Source organism: Sebastes fasciatus, chromosome 1 (genome assembly GCF_043250625.1).
Source record: "Sebastes fasciatus isolate fSebFas1 chromosome 1, fSebFas1.pri, whole genome shotgun sequence".
Taxonomy (NCBI): Eukaryota; Metazoa; Chordata; class Actinopteri; order Perciformes; family Sebastidae; genus Sebastes; species Sebastes fasciatus.
This window is the reverse complement of record NC_133795.1, coordinates 3,567,717-3,585,722: the sequence shown is the minus strand read 5'-3', so window position 1 is coordinate 3,585,722 and position 18,006 is coordinate 3,567,717. Positions and strand designations below refer to the sequence as shown.

Below are 18,006 nucleotides of genomic sequence, written 5' to 3'. Positions count from 1 at the left end.
TTCACAGTATTTATTTATCACTTCAACCTGCTTTATAATAAAAAAAGACGTGAAAATCTAACTTTTAACAATATGGAACCTTTAAAAGAAAAGAAAGAAAGATCGTCCCCCACAAGACCGGCCCACCGGGATAATTCCCGAGCTTCCCGATGGCCAGTCCGTCCCTGTCTCTACTTAACATGTTTTTATGACGCCTAAGTGAATATATTTGTGCTTTTAATCCTCCGACTCAGTGCTATTCTTAGAGATACTGGACTCTATATGAACCTTTTATTATACTCTGTATTGCCTGAACAGTGGTAGTATAGTAGTGCATACAGTACAGTAGTATCAGCACTTTTAAAGTCCTCAGTTGACCATTCGCTAAGCACTGTTACTGCTCCTGTGCTTGTCAAGCGTTTCATTCTCATACGATACAGTTTACAGTGATAACGGTAGCACATCCTTTTGTTCCCATGGGAGCTCTTTCATATCCCAGTATTTTCCAGCTCACAATTATTTAAATTTAAACATGATCTGCATAGTTGACTATAGCAATGAACAAAACACGGCCAGTTCTGTTTAGTCATTTTAGCTCGCCCTCTTTGACCTCCTCCTGTTCTTGGTCTTTGTCTGATTCTATCCGTTTCTTTCGTTCCCTTTTGTTCTTGCACTCCCTTCACTGCTTCAGCACGACTTATGTTTTTAACCGTTTTCACTTGTTGAATTCCCACTGCTCTGTTCCTGACTTCACAACCCCCCATATGTCACACTGTGCTGGCCACCACCATAACAACCTGCACGTTCTCTCCACAGTCTGTAACAGGGCAGACCTGTATCATCACTTTCAAGAAAGTCTTTTTGAAAAGTGGCGCCGAGGGGTCTGACAGAGCGTCAGTCTGTGACGAGGTGGGATGAGAACCTGTAGTTTTTTGAACTGATTAGTATTTGGTGCTCAAAGGTCAAAGGTCAAAGGTCAAAGTCACCGTGACCTTACGTCCGTTCCATTCTCGTGAAGGCGATATCTCAGGAATGCCTTGAGTGAATTTCTTTCAAATTTGGCACGACCGTTCACTTGGACTTAAGTGATACGAATTTGGTGGTCAAAGGTCAAGGCCACCGTGACCTAACAAAACACATTTTTTGGCCATAACTCAAGAATTCTTATGTTAATTATGACAATTTAACAGTAATGTCTAACAGGATGAAATGATGAAGTGATGACATTTTGGACAGACATGGATGTGAACTAGACTGGTAAACATCCGTGAGGCGGTAATTCTAGTTCTAAACATGTTCGACATGTTCCACTGAGAACGATGACGTCACTTGCGTGTCGCCTGAAGGAGACATCCCATTAAACTAAAAACAGCCTTAGCTTCGTTCACTCCCCTCCGGTTCCCTCTATAGGATATACACGCGTCACCATCCAGAACTCTGCTCTTACCTCCTCCTTTTTTAACCTTTTCAGTGCAAACTGCAGCTCGCAAATTGCGGACTTTGCAGTGTCGTCCACCTCCAGAGCTCCAGCTGTGACCGACCGGTGGTCCAGTGGGATGTCTGTTGTATTTACTCAGTTGTAAGGTGTATGCTCCTTCCTGACTGTCAAGGATGCAGCACAACAAATATTTAAATCATCTTGTCTGTCTAGTCTTTGTAGGTTTCAGCTAGTCATCAGGATTAGCAAGTTCCCAGCAGAGCAAATGTTCTTCAGGCTACAGACAGGTATTCTTCTTGGTTGAGTGACTCACAGCGGGGATAAATGACAGAGCATACAACTCCAGGTGTTGATTTATATTATGAAGTAGAACTACATTTCTTTTCATCATGATGGTAGGTACGGTTTTATTTTATTTTACAAACCTTATGTTGCATAACATTACCTTATGTTACAGTGTGGCTTCGAATATATATATATATTTTTCAATAAATATAGAAAAGAATACAGAAATAAACAAGTGTGAGGTAATAATTAAGGGGTGAAATGCAAAGGGAAAATTGTGCATAAATAAAAAAATAAATACACATTTAAAAATAAATAAATAAATAAATATAACTGCAATAAAATATAAAAAAATATATATATTTAAAAATTCTTAAAAAATTAATACATAAACAAATAAAAAGGAAAATGAAACAGAAGAGAAAATAAATAATGGAATTAATTCAAAGATAAATAAATAAAAAAGCACATATATCAATTTAAGTCACATTGTATCACTTAATTAATGTCTACATTTATTTTTTATATTCTTGCTGCATTTAATGACATAATTGTTTATTATTTATTTATTTATTCATTTATTTATCGAAAACGTCAGGATCTGTGCTGTAACAGGGAAAGAAATGAACACGTGAGACACGTGAGCACAAACCCTCAAACTGTCATAGGACTTCTGGCATGCTATTATGAGACTGAAGGCCTTTTTATTTTTTATTATTTATTTTGTTAATGTAATTGTCCTTTAATCTTATTTCATGCTCCTCATGTGTATTTGTATTGTGCCACTTACAGTATATCTGTGCTACTATCTACCTGAATTATTTTGTATATTATGATTTTGTCAATAACAAAACAAGACAAAACAAACAAAAAAAGAGTCTGTAGGCCCGCCCACAGGTTCCTCAGTAAGCATAATGAGAAAACCATTCCTTTACTCTCCAATCTGCTCACCTGTTTGGCAGGAGTGTGAGCTCCAGAGGGAAGGTGTGAGTGCACTGAGTGAGCTGCTGCTGGCATTTCTATCCACTTTTGTTCCTTGAGGAGAAATCAGAGAGCTTTCATGAGGCAAGTGAAGCATCTTTTAATATCGTATCTGAGAATGAATGTTTAACAGGAGCAGGAGGCTCTTGTTTAATGAGTGACTGAACTAAACAACACAGATGAGCTCATGACAGGGTTGTGATAAAGTAATGTTCAGTATGTGAAACAAAGTGCTTTTATTTTGTAGAAATGTTCACTATTGGTTGTATATTCTGTAGCACACAGAAAACTGTTAGCAGATCATTGTATAGAATATGAATGGAGGATTATTAATAGTATTATTAATTATCAGTCAGTGCATTTTTACTCTGTCTTGTCTCACACAAAGAGGACTTTATTTGCAGGGATATTACTAAACTGCCTGTGCATTGTTGGATTTATTTGTTAACATCATTACTGTGATTGCTCAAAGAAAACAAAGGAATATTCCCACACATACATTTCACCTCTGCAATGACATTTGATTATTTTATCAGGACATTTCTCATAGTACACTTATACACACATATATATGGTAATAAAAGAGGTGAATGACGAGGAATCTTTGTTTGTTTTCTGTGGGTGTTTTTATGGGAATGTGGAGGAGATTACATGTTCCACATTGTTGCATTCTCTCTCTGCCTCGGTCTCGGCCTCGGTCTTGACTTGGTGTCGGTTTAGGTGGTCTTGACTACAACACTGGTGTCAGCAACACCTCCCTAAATTGGCTACAAACAACTTGTTATTATCTCAATGACAACCGGATGGGATATAACAGAATACAGTAGGTTGAGTTTCACAACTGCTCATTTTTGAAATGCCACCGCAAGAAAACGTGTTATTTGTTTACAAAAATCCAGCTTGAGGTTGCTTTAGTTTGAGGTGGGTATTTGACAGCTTCCAGCTCCTACCAGATTCTCAGATTATCCACAGTTATCAGGTTATATAACCAGATATTCTCACCGGTTACCAGTTACTTATTGGTGAGACCAGCACCTGCTGAAATGACCCTGTTCGCACAAAAAGGCCTTTGAATGACATGATAATGTGCGAGGTGTTTAGTTCGCAATAAGAATGCCTTTCTTGAATTTCTAGTGCCATTTGTACGCCATGTTGTCTGTACTGACTGCAGTGTAAACACATCCGAGTAAATATGCTACGCTCAGAGCTATTGACGTAGAATAAAAAGCGAGAAAGACGAGTGGGGAGGTGGATGAGTTCAACAAACACATGACCTTTAACCAGGAGGAGATTTGTTTTATAAGTTTTGCTAGTGACGTATGTGACATGTTTTCTGTTCTTATGTTACGTTGTTTTTGTACATATTTTACTTAGTTTACGTAGTTATTTTAAGTCCAATCATGACGTTTTTCCTAAACCTAACTGCGGACGTTATCTGGTTTTGTTGTGTGGCATACAAATGACACACGAAAAGTTGGATGCAGGAACTTAACTTTGGTTTACAGTTCCAGCAAACATTTCCTCGAACTAATATATATTAGGGCTGTCAAAGTTAACATGATAATAATGCATGGGCTTGAGTTTGCCATGTTATGATTGGAGCATATTGTTTTATGCTAAATGCAGTACCTGTGAGGGTTTCTGGACAATATCTGTCATTGATTTGTGTTGTTAATTGATTTACAATAATAAATATATACATACATTTGCATAAAGCAGCATATTAGTCCACTCCCATGTTGATAAGAGTTTTAAATACTTGACAAATCTCCCTTTAAGTTACATTTTGAACAGATAAAAAATGTGTGATTAATTCATAATTAACTATGGACAATCAGGCGATTAACCGCGATTCAATATTTTAATTGATTGACAGCCCTAATATCTATACATTGTATTCTTTTTGAAAATTCCTGCGTATTATTGTACCTTTAAGGATAAGAGGAGATTGCAGCGAGTCATCTAAAACACCTACAGGTGCTTTTATGACCCCGTTTACACCTGGTATTAACATGTGATCCGTAGGGCACATGCATGTTAATGAAAGTCCTAAACGGGGCCTATGATTCAGTGTCAACAAACCCTGAAGAGGTTTTATTCTAATACCTAAATACTTCTCAAGTTGGTTGTTTGCACATGATCTTCATCCAACTGCTGAAAATGATTTCATGAATGAAAGTTGCTTTTTTTTTCATCTCTTAGGCCTAATATATTTATACCGTTCTGTTCTCTGAAGACGTCACATCTGGTACAACGCCACACACGACCAGCTGATAACCAGCCAAAACCCCTCTGGAAAGTCCTTTTTATTGATCAGCTGTGTTGATATGGGCCGATTATTCCACATCAGGACTAAACACTGTGAACAGCAAAGATATTACATTCAAACAAGACTGTAAAGGAACGCCTAAAGAAGGCAAAAATGAATAAACCAAAGATGCAGGTGGAAGGTACCAAAACAAAAGACCTGGTGTGGAAGTTGTTTCTGGTGAACATTGTATCGTGCAGTCTGGAGGTGTGCATGGCTGCAGTGACCGTCTACATCCCACCTCTGCTGCTGCAGACCGGCATGGAGGAACGCTACATGACCATGGTGCTCGGTAAGTGGATGAACCGTATACACGCTGGGTGACTAATGTACTAACAGGTCAAACCCGACCCAGTTCACTTGGACTTCCTGTGTGGAGTTTACATGTTCTCACCGTGTTCATGTGGCTGATTTAAGACTTAAAGGGACTATATGTAAGAATCAGAAATTGCTTGTTAACAGCGACACCTGTGGCCGTTAAGTCAACGACAGTCAGCGTCCTGTTGACCGCGTCGCACTTGTGCTCGCTCTACATAGACATGAACGAGCATCAGTCAAAACAGTGAGGCGACACACGTCAGCTAAAACCACAATATCACTCTATATTTCACCTGTTTGGCAGTAATGTTAGCTGACCAGACGAAGGTCTCTCCATGAATTGATGCTGATACTGTGTTTCCTGCTACAGCCTCCCGACCGCGGTCAGAAGGAACAGGGGAGACACCGGAGTTTCGGTTGGAGACGACAACGTTACTCCCTGCGGAGCCCCGTTTATTCATTCAGCAGCAGGAAACGACACGTCTGGAGGAGCTGAAGCATTTATTTCTGCACAAACGTCCACTAGATATTCACTAGATATTCTCAGAGCTGAACTAACTCTTCTGCAGTGTGTAGAGTGCGCGCATGCACGTGAGAGGTGGAGCCAGATAGCGAGAACGAGCGCGATGTGTGAGTGAAGGCAAGCAGGCAGGCAGAGGAGCTGAGTACAGCGTCGACTCCGGCCCTGGAGACCAAAGCTGTGGTCTCCCCTGTGTCTTCTGAGCGCGGTCGGGGGGCTGGAGCAGGAAGAGTTGACACTGTTTTGCAGAACGGGCTTCACTAGATATAACTTTGTGGAAGTGGAAGAAGTTACAAACAGTACCTTTAAGTATATTGATAAATACTTAAAAAGTAAACTGAAACTCTCTTATTCTAAGTTTAAAAGAAGTATACTAATAGCACACTTGAATAAACTTCTTTTTGGTAAAGGTAACCAGTCTCAGCTGCCGGTTCCTCACTGGTCAGTGGGTGTGTTTTCAGAACCAATGTAATCCCATTAACAGGCTCCCTCTCTTTCTGCCAGGGGTGGCTCCAGTCCTGGGTTTGATCAGTATACCCGTGATCGGCTCAGCTAGTGATTCGTGGGAGGGTCGCTTTGGTCGTCGCCGGCCGTTTATCTGGATGCTCAGTCTTGGAGTTTTACTGGGCCTGCAGGTGATGCCTCGGGCCGGGCGCCTGGCGTTGCTAATGTCCCCACAGCACCCTCACCGGCTGGAAGCTCTTCTGCAGGCCGGAGCTGTGTGTCTCATAGAGTTCTGTGTGAACGTGAGTTAATTTACTCCTTCTCTGTCTCTCAGAGAATTGATTTCAAAATACTCCTGCTGGTTTACAAAGCACTAAATGATTTAGGGCCAAAATACATTTCTGATCTTCTGCTATGTTCTGAACCATCCAGACCTCTCAGGTCATCTGGATCAGGTCTGCTTAGTGTCCCCAGAGTCACAACTAAACATGCAGAAGCAGCGTTCAGTTTTTATGCACCAAACATTTGGAACAAGCTCCCAGAAACCTGCAGGACCGCTCCAACTAGTTCTTTTAAATCAAAGCTTCAAAACAGAACACTATGTTAGAATGTGTGTCATGATGTGCATCATCATCATCATTACAAAGCCAGCTGTAATCACAGCTCAACAACCTGTCATTGTGACTTTTAGTACAAGGCTACTAAACTGGAATAACTGGTTTATATTTTAGTGGTCTTTTCTAAAGGTGTTTCCCTTCATTTGAGTACACTCAGTAGGATAATCCTAATCAGAATACCAAACACATACCTCATATATTTATGAAGGGTGTAACACTCTTGTGTTCAATACAAGGCCCTTTATTCAACAGAAGGTGTATGTGACACACCGGGCGTTTCATTAACTACAATGTAAACCCATCCGCGGCAACTGTAAATGCTCAGAGAAAGTGCTATGATGACGTAGTTTAAAGAGCGATGGATCCAACAAACACAGGGCTTTCATCCATTCGTCCTGTATATGTCCTGTGCGTCACGTTTCACTTTCACTTTGCAATCAGCTGACCGTTTGTGTCCCTGTACACAACTTCACGTCACATTTTCACTGTACAAACGGAGTAGATTTAAGCCCAACCATGATGTTTTTTTCCTAAACTTAACTTTAGTGGTTTTGATGCCAAAAATCAGCCCGTTTGCACGAAAAGGAGTATGAATGCCACGATAATGTGCATAATAGGCATTTAGCGTGCAATAAGAACATTCTTGATTTCTACATGTAATGCGCCATATATCCTGTATTTAATGTTAAAGGGACTATTTGTAACTTTCAGAAATGCTTCTTAACAGCGACACCTGTGGCCGTGAAATCAACGAAAGTCAGCGTCGGGCTCGCGCTTGCTCGCTCTAAATATACCTGAACGAGCATCGCTCAAAACAGTGAGGCGACACACGTCAGCTAAAAGCACAATATCACTCTATATTTCAGCTGCTTGGCAGTAATGTTAGCTGACCAGACGAAGGTCTCTCCATGAACATGATTTAGATCTGATCCTAGTGTTGGCTTTTCCTGCCTAAGTGCAGGCTGATGCAGCGGGGCTCTGCAGCGTGTCTCCCTGCTCTCTCCGCCCGCAGCCGGAGAGAGCAGAGGAGACACCGGCACCCGGTCGGTAACGAGAGGGTAACGTAACTCTCTGAAGAGCTCCGTCAATTCACAAGACACGGGAAACCTCTGTTGGTCTGGAGGAACTGCAGCATTTATTTCTGCACAAACGTCCCCTGTGCATTCACTAGATATTCTCAGAGCTAAACTAACTCTTCTGCAGTGTGGAGTGAGCGCGCATGCACGTCTAGAGGTGGAGCGAGACAGCGAGGACGCGCGCGCATTCTGAGTGAAGGAGAGCAGGCAGAGGAGACGAGGCTCCAGCCACACGCGAGCGCGCATATGCGAACGCGCATGTGTGGCGACCCACTACATTTATACGCTTACAAATAGTCCCTTTAAATGTATAAATGCTACGGTAAGAGTGAGTGACGTAGTATAAAAAGCGAGGAAGACCGTTAATGGTGGATGGGTCCAACAAATACCTGACTTTCAACCAGGAGACAGTGTTCAAGAAAGGCGTTTTGTTTTGTAAGGTCCATTAGTGACGTTAGTCACGTGACGATTGTCACATGTTTTTAAGAGACGACGTTTGTGACGTGTTTTCCTTAGTTGTGTTGCATTGATTTCCGTACGTATTTTACTTAGTTTTCGTACTTATTTTAAGCCCCATCATGACGTTTTTCCTTAACCTAACTAAGTGGGTTTGTGCCTAATCCTAAACAAGTGTTTTTGTTTAATTTACAACATGCACGTGTTTTCTGCGACCGAAAAGTGACACCGAGGGGTCTGGCAAAGCATCAGAATGTGACGAGTTGGGATGAGAACGTGTTGTTTATATGCGTTACATTAACGCACATCTTTGGGACTATATCTCTGTCTCTCATCTTCTTTTTATACATCGTTCTGTGAACCTTTGTCCATTCCTTGGACAATTTTGCACTTTTCTGTACAAAACTACCACTTCTAAAATCTGCATAGCCCTTTCATTTTAATTCAGATATAATGTACATATTTGTATAGTATTTCTTCATGTCTTTATTATAATTTTCTATTCTATTATGTTTCTTGATTTTTGCAATACTTTAAATTTAATTTTCTCTTACTATATTTATGTTATGCATCAATACACTAAAGCAAATGTATTGCATATGAAACATATTTGGCAATAAACCAGATTATGATTCTGATAAATTTAGTATTATGCACTTCTTTGCCCCAGTCACTCACCTTTCTTCTAACCCTCAGCCATGTTGTGTGTCTGTCTGCCATGTTTTCCACTGCCTGCTTTAGGCTTACACCCAGTACAGTTAACAGGGACAGAACTGACCTGTCAACCAAACCCCACCCCAAGCCAGCTAAGCCTTGTGTTTCCTCCTCAGGCCTGTCTAACCGTGCTGTTGGCCCTGCTGTCGGACCTGTTCCCCGGGGAGGAGGAGATCCGCAGAGCGTTCTCAGTATATTCCATGATGACGAGTCTGGGGGGATGCCTGGGGTGAGGAACTTATTCCTTCCTCTCCTAACTCTGCTCTGTCTCTCGCTTGCTGTTTTTCATTTTACATGTCTGTAAAGGGGAGATCTGTGGGTACCCATAGTTCCCAATTTCATTCACATATCTTGAGGTCAGAGGTTAAAGGACTCCTTTAAAAATGGCCATGCCAGTTTTTCATCTACAAAATTTAGCGCCGGTTTGGAGCGTTATTTAACCTCCTCCGCAACAAGCTAGTATGACATTCCTATATCGCAAGTTTCGCTAATGCGTTAAAGAAATTAGTGGCGTTAAAATGAATTTGCATTGACTTTGACAGCCCTAGTATTAATATAAATGGAATATAATATTCATAACTATGTTTAGTGTACAATCACCTGAACCTGAAGAATCCCTTCATATCTACATAGGGAGCGGGTCCGACTTGTCGGAGTCCACCATGTTGTTTTTACAGTAGTCCAGAACTTTAGCGAGAGCCTTTCGCAATTTTACGTTACCTGAAGGCCACCGTAGTTCTCCAACATGCTTGTGAAACTGCGTTAATGTGATACTCAGAGTGCAAAACTGTGTAAAAGTAGTGTTACTATGGTGAGGATGGCCTCTGAGTGAGGCAGGTTTTGCACTCAGCGGCTAACATTACTTCAGTCTTTGAAAGGCAGGAGTGAGCAAAGGGGTATTCAGTTGGTTGCAAGTAATAAGATAAGTTATCTAAGTTAAGTTATTTAACAAGATAAGTTGTTCATTTTCATTCATTTGGCTTTTTATGTTTCGTAACGTTACTGCTCCTCTGCTCGTTTTAGTTGTTACTGGACAATCTCACCTCAGTGAGTCTACGACTTGCTGTTAGTCAATTTAGTTTATACGGAAGTTAGCCCGCAACAACGCTCGCAATGGCAACGGTACACATAAGACATGGTACACCGCTACGTTGATTTGAATGGGAATGTCCGTTCTACTCCTGTTCTATTTCTATGACCACAACACTGGGCAGCGGTGTGCATTTCTGTCTGCCTGGGTGTCTTTTTTATACCAAATCCTACAATACGTTATTATGTAAGTGCCTTTAAGTAAATATCAAGTAAGATGTTATCGGAGATGGACCTAATTTTGTTCTCCGTGTCACTATGTTAAACTCTAAATTCAGGTTCCTGCTCCCTGCCGTGGACTGGAGCCAAGCACCCGTAGCGACATACCTGGGAGGCCAGGAGTCCTTCATCTACACCCTGCTCACCTTCCTCTTCCTCAGCTGCCTTCTCCCCACCGTCTTCATCCAGGAGGAGACGGGAACCAGAGGAGGAGAGAGGAAGACAGTCGCCCCTTTGAGAAGCTGGAGCAGCAGATGCTGCTCTCGGCCTCAGTGTTCCATCGTCACACTCGGTCGATGTGCGTCAGCGTGTACGTCAGTGTTACCTCGCGCGTACGCAGCGTGCACGCGTGTGCCGACGGTCATATGGCGACTGTTTGTGGCGGAGACGTGCAGCTGGATGGCGCTGATGAGCGTCGTGATCTTCTTTGCTGACTTTATGGGGGAGGAGTTGTACAAGGGAGTGCCGAGCGCAGAGCCGCAGTCACAGGGAAGAAAACACTACGATGAAGGTAGAGTGCTCCTTTAGCTCCGCCCACTCAGGTTGAACTCAACCAATGAGATTCATTTGCCTTGTACCCACTTCCTTCCTGTGTGTCCAGGTGTGCGTATGGCCAGCCTGGGTCTCTTCCTGCAGTGCGTGGTATCGCTGCTGTGCTCTGTGCTGATGGACTCCTGGGTTGCTCTGCTGGGAGCCAGGGTGGCGTACAGCAGCAGTGCAGCTCTGCTGGTGTTTACCACCGCCTTCATGAGCGTCTCAAACAGCGTGGTAACGGTCACCGTCATGGCGGCCGTGACAGGATACACACTCTCCGTCCTTCAGATCGTGCCGTACACCCTGCTGTGTCTCTATCACTCAGACAGTCAGGTAAGTTACACACAGAAGACACTGGTACTTCACATGCAAACATGCAGGGAAGCGTAAACCTTTTCTCACCTGTGGATGCTGACATACACTTTTATGTTAAATATCAATATTATAGCGCTTGTCTCCCTTTGCTCATCCTTCTGTCTTCAAGGCTTTCTTCACATCATCCAAGCCCAGACATCGACAGCTCAGCGGCAACACCGGAGAACCCCAAGTTTCAGTGTTTGCGGGTGGAGGCACCAAAGGCGAAGCAGTCTCACAGAGAGGGATCTGTTTTGACATGGCGATAGTGGACAGCGCCTACCTTCTCTCACAGGTAACGTGGCTGATCTGAAGATGAATCGGTGATTCAAAATTACTGATCATTAATCATTTATTGTAAAAACAGTTGTAGAAACATTTTCTTCTTTCATCATCCCCCTCTTCTTCTTCTTCTTCTCCATCCTTTGTCCTTATTTTTTCTGTCAGAGGCCGCTCTATTACCCTTTCCACTTCCTGACAGTCTCTGCTTTGCTTTGGCAATTTTCATTCACATGAATGGAGGAAGGAAAATAACTCTGGATTCGGCTATTAGTGCATTTTACAACTTTTGGGAGCTCATGATTTAAATAAGGACTATTTAAGTGTTCATACTTGAATTACTGTTCATAGAGCGCAGACCTCCGCCAACGTGTGACTATAACAGATCACAGCTCACAGCTGGCGGTACCGTGAGGTAGTCGGCTTGTTATTAACATGGTGTGTTTCCGTGTAACGTAACGGCGGATGCCTCTCTCATTCAGCAGCCTCGTTATGTCTGTTTAACGTTACACTACCTTGTCTGTCATCCCGTCATCTACCGCTTTGTTCTTTCTCACTGTGGACGGCCAGCAGCTCCCGCACCTCGATGTCTCGCCACACATCCACACATGTATCTCTCTGCTCTCGGAAGGAGGAAGGAGGCGGGGTCACGCGTCATCAGTTACACTGCACATGTGTTATACCTTGAGGTTTTAATGCTCAGGCTGATCGGAATCCTTAAAAATATTCCTGAATCCGGATCATGATCCGGATCGCTGCCAATTCTAAAGGATTGTTCATTGTGCCACACCCCACCCCTCCAAAAAATGTCATTCAAATCCATCGCAGACTTTAGGAGTAATCCTGCTAACGGACAAACCAACAAACAAACCAACGCTGGTGAAAACATAACCTCCTTCCTAGGCCTAGGACTCTATTTCTAACACATCGCTACAGCTTATACACACTTTATTTATACAACGAGACTCTTTTTACATTAGCGCTTTGCCAAACCCAAATCCAGCCTTGCCCCACTTGAGACAGTGTTATCTTAGGAAATTAAAATAAAACTCACCTCAATCCATCACTGTCACACATTGTGACAGTGTTAATCTTAAATTCTTAAAAAGCTTATTCAGACAGGAATCTGGTACGCCAGGGTTTAGCTCTGCCACACGGGAGACCGCAACAAAAACACCAATGGGTGCAGCCCTGTGAGCTTTATTTCGCCTAGAATCAGTTTCTATTCGGTAGACTCTGTGAATTCCCTTCACAAACACACTGTGAAAGGGTTAAGGTTGAAAGACGAAAACACGGACAACCCCCAGAACGGACAACGCCGTGGTAGCGACCTGTCAATCACGAGGTAGCCCCGCCCTAAAGCATCCCCTGCTTTATGGTCTATCTGACTCTAAATGGGACCATCATTTACTAAATGAACATCATGCTGTATTGAAGAAGACTTGAAACTAGAGATTGAGACCATAAACTCATGTTTACAATGTTTACTGAGGTAATAAATCAAGTGAGAAGTAGAAGCTCATTTTCTCATAGACTTCTATAAACTCAGACTTCTTTTAGCAACCAGAGGAGTCGCCCCCTGCTGGCTGTTAGAGAGAATGCAAGTTTAAGTCACTTCAGTATTGGCTTCACTTTTCAGACCCCGGAGATCCTCTTACCAAACATTCATAACATGCCCACAATTGTTTGCATGTTAGCATGCCCGTGCAAAACATGTAACCTGGTTCCAGACCTCTGTTAGCTGCCCACATCTCCGATTAGTTTTTCTGTTTATTGACGACAATTTTGAACGCCCCATTAGAGAAACAGGCTGAGCTTTAGGTGTATGCTGTAGCTAGATAGATAGCTATAGCTACCTAATTAACACACTAATCTAAGATGCTTAACTAAATACAGCCATAGTGACAGAAAAATGGCCACAAAGAATCATTCTGACGCGTGAATGAGATGATTGATGCAGCTGTACAAGTTGTTGTAGGCGGTTTATAAAAATAATCACTCTCAAATCTGTATATTTCTTCTATTGTTGTGAATGTTTACTGTTCCTATAGCAACAGTTAGTGCAGCTTCCATGTTGACTACTAATAGAGTGCTGCAGGAATGAGTCCTAAAACCCGGAAATGAGTTAGCATTTCTGCACTTCCGGTTCCCTCGTCTGGAAGTCAATGGGTTTTTAGTCACTTGAAATGGGGTCTGTGGTTAATACAAGCTTATATGAGATTTTAACGTTTTGTTCTACGATATAAAATATGTCAGTAAATATCCCATTCGTGAGTTTTTAAGCTTTAACGTGTCTTAAAAAAGGCGGTTGCTAACAAGAGGTTAGCAATGTCGACCGTGTCATGTCATGCGACCGTGGTGTAGTTCGTTTATAGCCTAACGTTAGCTTTTTACTCCTGTCGATTGCATTCACACTTCAAAAATCATAAAAGTGGTGTTCAGTTGTAGAGATTATCTTGCTGAACAAAACGTGTAAATTTCATAAATGTTTGTTTTTCACAGAGCTTATTTATGCAATAATCCAAAAGCCAATGGAACAATCCCCATTGGGTGTTTGCAGAGTGAACCAGAGCGATGCTAACTTCCTGGTTGGCCTACACATATTTGTCATCCCTGCAGCACTCTATTGGTTAGAGCAAAACAAAATAGCCTACCCATCCTTTCAAAGTGACTGAATTAATAAAACAAAATGTCATTCAGTCTGATCATTCAGGCTAGTAAAACAGGCCTATTTTTCAAGAGACACATTTTTAGAATTGATTAAAACCTTTATTCTTAAATCTTTATATGCATAGAAAATGTCCTCATCACCCATTTAAAATGTAATTCTGTATCTCCTGCAGGTGGTGCCGGCAATGTGCCTCGGCTCCATAGTGCAGCTGGCTAACAGTTCGAGGGCTTACATGGCCTCGGCCTGCTGCTTCAGCCTGCTGGCGCTCTTTTGCTCTACCAGGGTCGTCTACAGCCACGCTGAGCTCCAACGCTGACCGTCTCTCTGTCAAACACACCAGCAGAGGATGGACAGTAACCTCTGATGCTGAACTAGTTACAGTTACTGCGTTCTTCTTCTTCTTCTCGGGAACATGTTGTGACATACATAAAGCAAACCTTTTAAGAATTGTGTTGTATTGTCATCGCAAGGTCAAGACACATGCCACGTGTCAAGTCAGCACATTCTCAAGGCCAGTGATGAGATGTGGATGAATGAGCTGCTTTCATTGCAGTCAAAACTATTTATTGTGGGTAAAATTAAGCTATGTTATGTTAAATGAGTTTCTATGTTTTGGGTTTGTTTTGATGTTGGATTCAAGGATGATGTGATTTGATTTTGGTGGTCAAAGGTCAAGGTCACCATGACCTCACGTCCGTCCCATTCTCGGGAAATCTCAGGAACGCCTTGAGCTACTTTCTTCAAATTTGGCAGAAACTTCCTCTTGGAATCAAGGATGAACTGATTAGATTTTGGTAGTCAAAGGTCAAGGTCACTGTGACCTTACATCCGTCTCATTCTCATGAAAGCATTATCTCAGGAACACTTTGAGCAAATGTCTTCAAATTTGGTACAAACTTCCACTTCGACTCAAGGTTGAACTGATTAGGTCAAAGGTCACTCTGACCTCACGTCCGTCCCATTCTAGTGACATCTCAGGAACGCCTTCAGCGAATTCCTTCAAATTTTGCACCAACATCCACTTCAACAAGGATGAACTTATTATATTTTGTTTGATGAAGGTCAAAGGTCACCGTGACTTTACGACTGTCCCATTCTTGTGATATCTTGGGATCGCCTTGATCAAATTTCCTCGAATTTGGCATAAACATCCATTTCATCAAGGTGAAGTGATTACATTTTTTTGGTTAAAGGTCAAGGTCACCGTGACCTCATACTCGTCCCATTCTTATGAAATCTTGGGAACGCCTTGAGCAATTTTCTTCAAATAGCACAAATATCCACTTAGACTCAAGGTTGAAGGGATTAGATTTAGGTAGTCAAAGGTCAAAGGTCAAAGGTCATTGTGAAGGTCATCGTCCCAATCTTGTGATATCTCAGGAGCACTTTGAGCAAATTTCTTCAAGTTTGAAGTGATTAGATTTTGTTGATTAAACGTCAAAGGTCAAGAATCCATATGCTAATTATGATGTTTTGCACAAACAGGATGAAGTGACAACATTTTGGACAGACATGGATGTAAACTGCAACTTCACTGGTTGGTGGAGCCAAACAGCCTCGAGGCGGTAATTCTAGTTTTTTTTTTATAATCTTGTACGGGTAATGAAAGGGAGCGACATCCTGCTGTGTACTGTTGCTAAGAAACCACAGTGGAGTCTTGACACTCATTGTGTGCTGCATTATGCTGCAGTCTTCTCGTCCATATGCTCTGTTTGGCTTCTGTGGAGGATCAGTAATAATAACTGAATGACACCGATTACCCAATAGAAATCAACCTTTAAAGCAAAACAAAGCTTCCTTTACAGCACAAGAGTCCCACTTGTTTGGAGCTATACTGGTTCTTCCTGATCTCCACACCCTGTCCTACTATTGTGCTGTACCACCTCTGGCAACATGTTAACATCTCAGGGACAATATTGACTTTACAAAGTTTACAGTTTGTCTGTCAGATGTTCTTAACCTTCCTGTTTTCCTCGGGTCAAATTTGACCCGTTTACAAACTTCATCATATCACAAATATGGGTTTCTTTCATCTGATTAACATGGATGAAAGTAATTCATAATTTCTGGGGGGTTTTCTATGATCAAAAAGGAGGTATAATTTCATGTAAATGAAGTTTATTGACCATAAATTACAGAAAAAAGTGTAAAACTTGTGGTAATGAGTTGGAATGAAGTTTGCTGAAAAGGTGTCATTATGTGCTGCCATTGAAAATGTTTTATATTTTAATATTTATAATATTCTGACTAAACTTTGACATATACCCATCTGTGATAATCCATCAATATTATGTTCCACTGATAGTCAAAATAATTAAAGATTTCGGCTTTTTTTACTCAAAAATTAGGTGTAATTTAATGGAAATAATGTTTATTAACCATAAATTCCCCCCAAAAAGTGTAAATCATGTGGTAATGAGTTGGAACGAGGTTGGCTAAAAAGGTGTAACACAGAATTAGGTGGTAATTTATAGTTTATGGTTTATAAACTGTCAAACCAGACCAAAATTTGCACGGTCGACGGGAAGACAATAGGAGGGTTAACTAGAATAAGTCTACAGGACGCTCAAATAGCGCTCTGATGGTTCATTTAAGGTGCTTGGCGATGGTGCAACTGAAAGATATCCGCAAGCTAGCGTCGTCCTAAACTACACCGCAGAAGACGTTATTCTGTTCATTCACGGTGTCTCCGCTGACTCACTCAGTTGGCATAGATTGTTTGAAATGTGTAGATTAGTTATTAGAATAATATTTTTGCACTTCATTCAGATACAAGCTTGCAGTTACTTCCCCACATTTTATTACAGAATAAGTGTAAAAGTAATAATACCATAAAAATCAATGTAGTTTATGGTAATTGTAAACTTTACGTGTGTGTGTGTGATTTTTTTTATTTATTTTAATAATTTTCCCATCTCCTGTTGGTGTAAAGACTCTGACTCTGCTGAACCACCAGAGGGCCTTTTTGTACAACAGATCAGCAGCGCATCAACATCCAGTCGACTGATGAAGAAGTTTCTTAAAGCACCTTTATATACTTCTTTAAGTTCATTGTGGTAGGAGACGTATAAATAATAGGAGGTTCTCTAAAAGAACAAAACTATAGTGAGGTTATTGTTTGCTTAGGGGCAGTTATACTAACGACCCTAAATGAATAATGATGTTTTACTGCTGCTTTATCCACTGCAGTTTTTTGTCGGATATAATACATTTTTGGTACTTTTAATTCTTTTTAAGACACATTTAGATATTTTATAGTTTTCCATGTGTGCCTAAAACATTAATTACAACTGTCAACCTCTCAAACTGGATACATTTTAAGGCACTGGTTCCTAAACCTGGGGGTCCCGACCCCTAGCCAAAGCTTCACTGGGGGTCGCGATGCCTTCTTGATTTTAAGGGGTGTAAGAACATTTTAAAAATATATATATACATTTGGTCTATATCTCAGCATTTCATTCATTTCTGTGACAAAATGAAATGAAATTGTTATTTGTAATGTTTGGATTATTGTTGATATATTAACAGGATAAGGGCACGGTGAAGACATGAAATATATATATATATAAAATACAATAATTAATATAACTATATATTACAATAATATAAATATATAATATATATACAAAGATAACAGGAAAACTCATCTGCCCAAAGTTCATCCAAATCGCTCGTTTTACACAAACTTCCTGCATTTATTGTGTTCACTATTTGGGTTAATAGT

At 41.2% G+C, this 18,006-nt stretch overlaps 1 protein-coding gene across 1 annotated transcript; it reads left to right on the top strand.

Moving 5' to 3' along the window:
• The first annotated feature begins 4,849 nt into the window (after positions 1 to 4,849).
• On the top strand, positions 4,850 to 15,416 carry slc45a3 (solute carrier family 45 member 3). The gene is made up of 7 exons (XM_074650911.1): positions 4,850 to 5,283; positions 6,334 to 6,575; positions 9,253 to 9,365; positions 10,504 to 10,955; positions 11,046 to 11,311; positions 11,463 to 11,627; positions 14,455 to 15,416. Exons 1-7 carry the CDS (start codon positions 5,106 to 5,108, stop codon positions 14,596 to 14,598), a joined length of 1,560 nt encoding a protein of 519 aa, XP_074507012.1. The 5' UTR covers positions 4,850 to 5,105; the 3' UTR covers positions 14,599 to 15,416.
• The last annotated feature ends 2,590 nt before the right edge of the window (positions 15,417 to 18,006 follow it).

What these genes read in the sequence shown, in the direction of transcription:
- slc45a3 (XM_074650911.1), top strand. Translation starts at nt 5,106, where the DNA reads ATGAATAAACCAAAGATGCAGGTGGAAGGTACCAAAACAAAAGACCTG. An exon ending in CTACATGACCATGGTGCTCG is followed by an intron (nt 5,284 to 6,333) that starts GTAAGTGGATGA and finishes TCTTTCTGCCAG; the next exon opens with GGGTGGCTCCAGTCCTGGGT. An exon ending in AGTCTGGGGGGATGCCTGGG is followed by an intron (nt 9,366 to 10,503) that starts GTGAGGAACTTA and finishes CTCTAAATTCAG; the next exon opens with GTTCCTGCTCCCTGCCGTGG.